General features: G+C 44.0%; 1 protein-coding gene across 1 annotated transcript; it reads left to right on the top strand.

The window, feature by feature from the left end:
- Window positions 1–473: 473 nt before the first annotated feature.
- Window positions 474–3,925, top strand: LOC111209433. Its single transcript, XM_022709328.2, has one exon. The coding sequence runs from the start codon at window positions 779–781 to the stop codon at window positions 3,923–3,925; it is 3,147 nt and encodes a 1,048-aa protein (XP_022565049.2). The 5' UTR covers window positions 474–778.
- The last annotated feature ends 6,639 nt before the right edge of the window (window positions 3,926–10,564 follow it).

Below are 10,564 nucleotides of genomic sequence, written 5' to 3'. Positions count from 1 at the left end.
CACCTGAAAAAGAAACAGACTCACCACCCCCAGCTCCCAAAAAGAGAGTCGAGATGATCCTTGGAAAGTTTCCACAAGGAAAAAGCCTACAAATCGAGGCCCTCTTGAGTAAACCACCTCCCCAATCGAGCCCTGGCTCAAGGGTCGATTACATCCTTGGAGGGTCCGGTGTGTGTCAAGACTCCGTTAACTCTATTAAAAGTCACGTACGGAAAGCTGTGTCAAACACTCAGTCCAAACCGACCAAGCCTGAGTCTAACACTAAGATCTCTTTCTGGGAGAGCGAGACATTAGACCTCGATAGACCTCACGACGATGCCCTTGTCATAACATTAAATATAGCAGGGTACGAGGTACCTAAGCTCATGATCGACACCGGAAGCTCCGTCGATCTTATTTTCTACAACGCACTAAAGGGAATGGAAATAGACGACTACGAAATTGTCGACCAGAAATCCACCTCGTAGGTTTCTCAGGTGAAACAGCCACCTCATTGGGAACAATTAAGCTCCCAATTATAGCTGGCGGAGTCATGAAAATGACCAACTTCATAATTGTCGACAAACCATCCCCTTTCCACGCAATCCTCGGAAGGCCTTGGATTCATAAGATGAAAGCAGTAGCTTCAACTTATCACCAATGCGTGAAATTTCCAACAACCAACGGAATAGCTACCATACACGGTAGCCAAAAGATTTCAAGGATCTGTTACCTGGGAGGATTCGAAATCATAAAAGAATCCCCCCAATAGCAATTACAGATCCAGGAGAGTCGCGAAATGCAACGAAATATCCGAGGTCCCCCTAAGAACCTCACCGAAAAAGTTAGCATCGACGACTCAAACCCTGAGAAACAGGTGAGCATCGGATCCGAGCTACCTCTCGAAACCAAAAAGGAGCTCGTCGAATTCCTAAAACAGAATATCAAAACTTTCGCATGGACCACCAGCGACATGAAAGGCATAGATGCAAATGTCACCACTCATAAGCTCAATGTAGACCCTACTTTTAAACCGATCAAACAGAAACGTCGTAAGCTAGGTCTAGAAAAAGCCCAAGCTGTCAACGACGAGGTCGATCGACTAACAAAGGCCGGGTCCATCCGAGAGGTACAATACCCCGATTGGCTAGCTAACCCAGTGGTAGTAAAAAAGAAGAATGGGAAATGGAGAATCTGTGTAGACTTCACCGATTTAAACAAAGCCTGTCCTAAGGACAGCTTCCCGTTACCTCATATCGATCGTTTGGTCGAAGCAACGGCTGGACACCAGCTCTTGTCCTTTATGGATGCCTTTTCAGGATATAACCAGATTATGATGGATCCTGAGGATCAAGAGAAAACCGCATTCATAACTGAACGAGGAACCTATTGTTACAAGGTCATGCCGTTTGGTTTGAAAAACGCGGGAGCTACCTATCAAAGGTTAGTAAATAAAATGTTCGCTGGACAACTCGGAAAAACCATGGAAGTCTACATCGACGACATGTTAGTCAAATCCTCAAAGGGGGAGGACCACATCTCCCATCTAAGAGAATGTTTCGAAATCCTCAACAAATACGACATGAAGCTAAACCCAGCTAAGTGTACCTTCGGAGTACCTTCCGGCGAATTCCTAGGTTACCTCGTAACCGAAAGAGGCATCGAAGCCAACCCGAAACAAATAGCGACATTCCTAGAAATGCCATCACCTAAAACGACCAGAGAGGTACAAAGATTGACCGGACGGATCGCAGCACTAAATCGATTCATCTCCAGGTCCACCGATAAATGCCTTCCATTCTATAAACTTCTGAAAAATAATAAGAAGTTCTTATGGGATGAAAAGTGCGAAGAAGCCTTCAGACAGCTGAAGGCTTACCTCTCAGAACCTCCGATACTATCCAAACCTGTAGTAGGAGAACCACTGTACCTGTACCTCGCCGTGTCGGCAGCTGCAGTCAGCGGAGTGCTAGTACGAGAGGAACAAAACGAACAGAGACCTGTCTATTATACTAGCAAAAGCTTAATAGACGCCGAGACGAGATATCCCACCATGGAAAAACTAGCCCTAGCAGTCGTGACAGCCGCCAGGAAGCTGCGACCTTATTTCCAATCGCACTCGATCATCGTAATGACCTCACAACCATTACGGACGATTCTGCATAGTCCTAGCCAATCCGGACGATTAGCAAAATGGGCTATAGAGCTCAGCGAGTACGACATCGAGTACAGACCCCGAGCAGCAGCAAAAGCTCAGGTCCTCGCCGATTTCGTTATTGAGCTAGCATCCGGACATCTAGACCAGGAAACAGAGGCTCCGAAATGGAGCCTATACGTGGACGGAGCCTCGTCAAGGCAAGGCTCCGGTGTCGGTTTAAGACTAACCTCCTCAGCCGGAGAAACCATCGAACAATCCTATAGACTTGGATTTAACGCTTCCAACAACGAGGCCGAGTACGAAGCACTAATCGCTGGATTAAAGCTCGCCCTGAGCCTCGGAATTCGGGAGCTAAACGCCTACAGCGACTCGCAGCTGGTAGCTAGCCAGTTTCACGGGGAATACGAAACAAGGGACGAAAGAATGGGGGCATACCTCGAGGTCGTCCTAAACCTCACAAAGCAGTTTGACAAGTTCGAGCTAACGAGGATCCCACGAGGGGAGAACTCCTCAGCAGACGCGCTCGCCGCATTAGCTTCCACATCCGACCCTCTCGTAAAACGAATTATACCCGTGGAAGGAATCGAGAAGCCAAGTATCGACATAGCTACCAAGGCTGAGATGGATAGCAAACCAAAGGAAAAAATAGAGGATAACAGCCTCCCGACGGTAGCTACCCAAGTTTTCACGACATTCTGGTTCCCGAAAACTAGAACACGCAGCTTCAGAAAGCACACCTCCAGGAAAGCAACCCAGAACCCGGAAAACAACGACAAAAGTGAAGGTACTCACCGAAGTTCAGACTCCCTAGAGCCTAACTCTACGAGTACCTCCGGGGGCACCATCCAGACCTCGGAGCCACTTGTCTATAAAATCCAAACAAGAAGCCGCACCGCTCTTAAAAACGCATCTAGGAACGCTACACAAACCACAGGGGATAACGAGGAAATTGGAGATATTCCTCAGAACCCAGAACCTACTCCAACAAATATCTCCGGGGGCACCACGGCACCAGGTCCCGAACAGGAATCTCCCTCCTCTCTTCACAACAAAGTTGTAGGAAGAGAAGACTGGAGAATACCGATCATGGATTACATCCTAGAGGGAAAAATTCCACCCAACAAGTGGGAGGCTCGAAAACTCAAAGCTTTAGCAGCAAGATACTGTATAATCGAGTCAGCCCTCCACAAACGAAGTGTCTCCGGACCTTACCTAAAATGCGTTCACGGCCTAGTAGCTATGAAACTCATGAAGGAAATGCACGACGGTTCCTGTGGAAACCATTCCGGAGGCAGAGCCTTAGCCATCCGAATAAAAAGGCAAAGCTACTTCTGGCCTACCATTATCGCAGATTGTGAGGTCTACTCCTCATCGTGCGACAAATGCCAAAGGCATGCACCGATCATACACCAACCAGCGGAAAAGCTGTCTAACATATCAGCTCCCTACCCATTCATGAGGTGGTCTATGGACATTATAGGTCCATTAGTACCTTCAGGGAAAGGAAAGAAGTTACTAAACCTCCTGGTCCTAACCGACTACTTCACGAAATGGATTGAAGCTGAAGCTTTCCAACAAATAAACAGATTCGAGGTCGAAGGATTTGTTTGGAAAAACATCGTATGCAGGCATGGCGTCCCATACGAAATCGTAACCGACAATGGAGGACAGTTCATATCCCACGACTTCAAAGTTTCTGCGATAAATGGAACATCCGCCTCACCTTCTCATCACCTCGGCGACCTCAAGGGAACGGACAGGCGGAGGCTGCCAACAAATCAGTTTTAGCAAACCTCAAGAAACGCCTAGGAGCCCAAAAGGAGCTTTGGTCGGAAAAACTACCCGAAGTACTATGGGCCTGCCGAACCACCCCACGAAAAGCTACAGAGGAAACTCCCTTCTCCTTAGCTTATGGGATGGAGGCTGTCCTCCCAGCAGAAACCACCGCAGGTAGCCTCAGACGGGAGCTCTGCACCTCAAATCCCGCAGCTAATAACCAGCTCCTGATGGATAGCCTCGACTTGATCGAGGAAAGACGAGACCAAGCCTTGCTTCGCATTCAAAATTATCAGCAAGCAATGGCACGACACTACAATTCCAAAGTAAGGCCCCGACAGTTCGCCGTAGGGGACCTAGTGCTTAGGAAAGTGTTCGAAGGAACAAAGGAACCGGGAGCTGGAAAGTTAGGAACCAACTGGGAAGGACCCTACCGAATTATCCACATAGTACGACCCGGAGTTTACAAACTCCAGAAGGTACGAACCGGGGTACCTGAAATCCGATCGTGGAATGCCACGAACCTCAAAAGATACTATCATTAGGTACCTAAAACTCCTGAACTACGTTTGGCTTGATCCCTTGACTGGGTACGTAGGCAGCTCCGTCATGAGTGCAGCCCCAACCTCTTCTCACCAACCTCCTCACCTAAGCCAAAGGGGCAGGTGTTACCAAGAACACTTAGCCTAAAAATAGTTACTGTGTAAATAATCTGAATCATGTATTCTCTGGTATCTGATATTAATAAAACGATTGATTCAGTTTCATAAACATCAAAGGTCTTAAAACCCTCCAAGAAAATTTAGGTCCCCCTAAATCGGGACCTAAGCTCAACAATCTCGAATACATTCAGGTCCCTGAAAACCTGAACCTAAGGTCTTAAAATCCTTAATACACCCAGAGGTCTTAAAATCCTTAACATAAACTAAGGTCTTAAAATCCTTAACAATCAGCAAGGTCTTAAATTCCTTAACAATCAGCAAGGTCTTAAAATCCTTAACATAAACTAAGGTCTTAAAATCCTTAACAATCAGCAAGGTCTTAAAATCCTTAACAATCAACCAGGTCCTAAAATCCTAATCAAAACCAGAAGGTCTTGAAACCCTTATCAAAATCGAAAAGTCTTAAAATCCTAAAGAATCAGGAAAATCCCGAAATTCCTCAATTCCATCCGTTAAACTTCAAAGGCCTCGAAGTCCTTCGAATTAACTCAGGTCCCTATGAATCTAAATAAAGGTTCCTACGAACCTGAACAACCAGGTCCCAGAACCTTACGAATCGGACTCAGGTCCCCGAGCTAAAATCAAGAACTCCTCTTTAAGGTTATCACGACCGAATATCCATTAAGCTAAATGCTTATCATAAATAAAGACTAAAGGTCCTAATCCGACTCAACGATGACGGCACACAACTCATCTGAGATTCGCAATCACTATAATTAAATGAAACGAGGTTAAGTTCAAAAACTTAAAACAGAAATAATAGCCACGATTTAAACATAAGAAAGGGTTTAAAAACCTCCCCAGGCTATTGAAATCCAGCAAGCGTTAAGGTTTAAAGGCCTCCTCAGGCACTAAGTCACAAAACATAACGAAACAAAGCCCTTAGGCCGAAGTCTTAAAAACACAAAACATAAAGTTAAAAGAGCCGTAGCTCTCAATCTTCCTTCTCTTCCTGAATCGGATCACCAGCACCGGCAGGAACTCCCTCATCGATCACATTGCCGTCACCTCCTATTGCTGCCTCGACTGGAGCTAAGTCAGGAGCCATCAAACCCAAATTAGAACCAACCCTCCGGAGCGGTCTCGGGGGTTTCGTCAGAATTACAGGCACGGCCAAGCTCCTTTTGGGCGAGAGCTTGAACCATGAGGTTAACCACGTCTTGATTTTTCAGCAACGAAGGCGAGTGAGGACTGCTCCCACTAGAATCGTCTTTCTTCTTCCGTTTAGAAACTCTGGTCGCGATTGCCTCCCTGGCTGTCTTTTTCCCCTTCCTCATCTTGGCTCCGATTTCTTGCTTAACTTTCAGTAGTTTAGCTCCAGAAGCAGAGGGAGGCATCCCGGATTCCCCGGAACCTTCTTTCGGATGATCCATAGTATGGGAAGGTTAAGGAGAAAATCGATTGCAAGGTTTGGGAGAGAATTTGCAGAGAAAAGTAACGAGGAAGATAAAAAAAATCGCAGTAAAATAAAGAGAGAGAAGTTACCTTGAAAACCGAACGGAGGCGTGGAGAAAGTGGAAGGCTAGCAGTTAATGTTCACCGCTTTATATCCCATCACCTCTCGAGATTCGGAAAAGTCATTTCAAACCCTCTCCATCTGAACCATAGATTCTGCCAAACGTAATAAAGACCGTTAGATCGAGTAAGCTGAATCTAAATAGGATAAGAACTAATCATTATCTTAACGAAAAGATAAGATCGATAGCTAGATTCTAGCTTCCGAGACAAAGGATTTTATTCGGAAGCTGGGGGCAACTGTTGGACCCGAATATGACCCTCAGGTGAGGTACCGATAAGCGTGAGCTAGCATGTGGGTTGCGATAAGCCCATCATAACAAAGGGAGCTGAAAGCCGAGCTGACGACTGGACCTGGGAGACATCATAGCAGAGGTCACGACAGAAAGTGAGCTAACACCTTAAGAGACTCGGTCAAGAGGAGCCTAAAGCGAGCTCCGTAATTGAAGCCAAATATCTAGGAGAACAGTTGAAGGGTTGCCAACGAAACCTAGACTATATAAAGATGGAGAAGATAAAAGACAATGGATCTCTTTTTTTTCATGGATGAACTTTTGTACTAGATTAAAAGCATTACGTATTCTTTGATCATCACAAGATACATTCCTTTGTATTCATCATCTTTCAACTCATCAATAAAATCATATTCATTCTTCAAGTTTATTTACGGGATTCAGCCCACGATTCTCATTCATCTCTCTTGACCTAACCTAAATCTAAGAAGTGAAACCTTGTCTCTCACAGCGACTGAGCCGTGTACGTGCTCGGTCTCCAGCCAAGCTTGGTCGCTACGTAACGACCGAGCACGTACGCGGCTCGGTGCTACGTAGCGACCGAGCTCTAGCCAAGCTCGGTCACTACGTTGCGATCGAACTTTCCCAAAATGTCGATACGACACGAATCCATGCATTCTCGTCTACTCTTTAATGCTATCTCCCGTAGACCATGGCTAAACCATTCTTTGTTTCTCATCACTCGAAGTCATCAGTCAAACTTTATGATAAAAACCGCGGGAAGTTTATTTTTATCGAAGAAACCGTAATAAACGTTTCGAGTCAAAGACGGCCCAAAGAGACCTAAAACCCAACTCGAAGCCCACTTACGATTTCTTAACCGAAAATCCATAAGCCTTATGACGGTTTATGCTTGGTTCGTAAGGCAAGATAAAAGTCAAGTTTCCGCGGATAAATGTGAAGTTTCCGAAGATAATCACGAAGATCGGGAAAATTGGAATATTTCCATTTTTGAGCTATGACGGCTTCAGGGCAGAAGGGAAAAGGCACAAACAGACCTAGGAGAAAGTATATAAGGAGTCCTAGGTGAGAGGCAAAGGAGGGCTTTTCAGAGCAAACTTAGCACTTATAGCAATTTTAGGCAACTTTCTGTTTTTGTTATTCGAGCTGCGACTCAATTAGGTCTTGTAGTCTTAGGGTTTTAGAACTAGAAATCTCGCTGACAGCTCTCGTAGCCTAGGCTCTTACCTTGTTGTAACGCTCAAACGCGGATTCGGAATACGATCTATTTTGCTCTCTTTTCGATTTCTTAGTTTTCTCGTCTTTATTTCGTGTTCTGATTGCTTGGCGTGTGGTTTAGCAGATATCCGGAACCTCTGGGAAGTTAGGGTTTTCCTACCTTTCCTTATTTAAACGGAAATCGAAAGTGCAAATTTCGGTTCCCATAGTTTGGCGCTAGAAGGAGGGGGGTACGGATTACTCTAACTCATAGCCGCAAAACGCTTGATCAAAACAATGTTTGGAAATACGAAAGACAAAATCTCAGTTCGCAACAACGCTGGTAAGACAACTCCAGCCGCCACTACGCCTATGGCCAACGTTTACGCAAACACCACAGTTCTTGAGAAAATTGAAAACCTTGCCGCGACTTTTTGCCACAGGAAGTGCAACGAAACGAGCTCGCGATTTCTCTTTCGAAACATAAAGGGAAACGATAAATCTTATCAAGCCCTGTAAGTTTGGCTCATTACCGAACTAAAGAAATCTCAACGTGTAAAGGTTTTACCAAAACACGTTTTCCGAACGTACATAACTCGCCGCTGTACTTCTTCCGAATATCTTTCGGAAAAACCCTAGATTTATCGTAGAAAAAGGAAGCGCAGCAAATCGGTAATGAAACCCCCACTGCTGTACTTCTTCCAAATAACTTTCAGAGAAACGAAGTTATTTTCTATAGAATCACTCGAAACCTAAAACGGCTGATGAAGACTAAATAAAGCAAAACGGGAGATCGTATCCCCACTGCTAAAACGTTTTCTGGAGCCTAAGGTTTCGTAAGAATTTAAGTATCACTTCCATAGTAACAAATTCCGCGAAACTTCCACGGATCAATCCCACGGATATGAGAAAAACTTCTGATTAAGTTTGGTTGCAATAATTAACCTCGTCACGGCTCTCGTACAACCAAAACTTGAAAACTTCTTTAAGCAACAAATCTCGTAAAATTATGCTCGACATCATCTTGCGGAATAAAAATTAAGCTCGACAACCTTTTACGAAACAAATTTCGTAAAATTAAAATCGATAACATTTTGCGGAATAACTTTCGTAAAATTAAACTCGATATTATTTTTCGAAAAAACTTTCGTAAAACTAAAGTTGGCAACATTTGACAACCTTCGAAATTCTAACAACAATCGTAGAAAAAGAATCTCAGATAAGGAAAGAGATGGAGCGAAATCTGAGAATCAAAATTCGCCCATCCGCCTCTCTCTACGGTCTCACCATCCTTCCTCTCGCGCCTCGATCTGTCGCCAAAATCTCATCACCTGGCAAGTCTTCCTGATCATCCTTGGCACCTCTTGATCATCCCTGGCTATCCCTAAACGCTAAAAAAGTTTTCGACGAGATGCTCATTCATTTTCGTAAATCCAATGATACTAAGATTGAAACATGGATCACGAAAACCGTAAATATTGGCAGCAACCTAAACACGGCCAGGAAAGCAGAGAAGTCCAGGAAGAAACAATATTCTTGCTATTCAAAATGGGCAGACAGACACGAAAAGAGTAAGGGCAAATGAGCAAGCAAAACGGAGAAGAGGCTAACACGAATCTTCGAGGGAACTAAGGTATTTCCGACTTGAAATCAGGCTTGGAATTTTCGTAGGAAAGTACTAAGAAATAGAAACGCCTTTGAAACTGTCGTAGAACTTAGGGAACTTAAAACCTAGGTAGATAGTCTAGCGAACTAAGTCTTACGCGATTTTTACCTAGGTAGATAGTCTAGCGAACTAAGTCTTAGGCGATTTTTCCTGTCCCGGTATATTGTTCCATGACTGTTCAGGCAGATGTTGCAAAATGATCTAAACTCTCTGAAAATCGAGAAACGATCGCCACGCATATTCAGATCTCTTCCTAAAGAAAGAAAGAACTAGAGACACGAATGTCGTCTTAAAACCGATTCGTTTCTAGCAATTTTCTTAAAGCCGACATATCCCCAAGTCGTCAACATCCAATTCACAGTCCCAGCGTCGTCTTTAAATCGACCAAGACTGTCGATCATTCCAATCCTCAGAAGAAGAAACATACACAACCCTTCAAAGTATCGGTTCAACCGTTTTCTTTCGTAAAAAAAGGGGGGGGGGGGAGTAGGTACATATACTATACTCGTATACTCCCAAACTTCAAAAACTTTTTCCTTGTCATCAAGAAAACACTTTCGTCAAAGCAAACTCTCGCAACAATAGGCAGAAAAACATTTAGGCAATATGATCCCTCCATAAATCGTCCCAAAAAAAGCAAACGACAATCTAAAATTTGTCTAAACGCTAGCAACATATCCAGACGATCAAGAACATATCTCAAAAGACTATACAACATTTCTTGTTGCAATCATGCGTATAGAAAACCTGCACCAATATCAAACTGAACTCGACGATTAGCCAAAATCTTGAAGCCCTTTCCGGCTTTATAAAGCCATTTTCGTATAAAAATTTCTAAGAGAAATCTTCAAGCATCAAAGCATTTCTTTCTGTTTCTGTTGAACCAAGAGAGTCACGGAAAAGCATCGAGAACATTTGTGACGAAGAAAACTCGAGAATAAATGTAGCATCGAGCACATTAAAGGGAACATTTTCTTCCGGATCGTTGGGTAGATCTACCTCTGGTTGATCAATTTGTTCCACAAACGAATGTGTCATGAGAATCCTCTCAAATCAACCAATGAAAAACGTTCTGCGACTAGATCGTAGTGAAATAAACTTTGGTAACACTCCATGAGTAACTCCAAGCAACTTTCACCTAAGATCGAAATCACAGCAGAAACGTTTCTCGTAAAACCTGCATAAATAACGCTACCTTGACATGTGTATACATATCACAGATTTACAATCTTCGCAAAACCGGTCTCAATTACTTACACGAAAAATCTTTTGTACAATCAAACCAAGTCTTACGAAG

Source organism: Brassica napus, chromosome C9 (assembly GCF_020379485.1).
Source record: "Brassica napus cultivar Da-Ae chromosome C9, Da-Ae, whole genome shotgun sequence".
NCBI lineage: Eukaryota > Viridiplantae > Streptophyta > Magnoliopsida > Brassicales > Brassicaceae > Brassica > Brassica napus.
The sequence above is the reverse complement of the archived record's forward strand: the minus strand, read 5'-3'. Positions and strand labels throughout refer to the sequence as shown.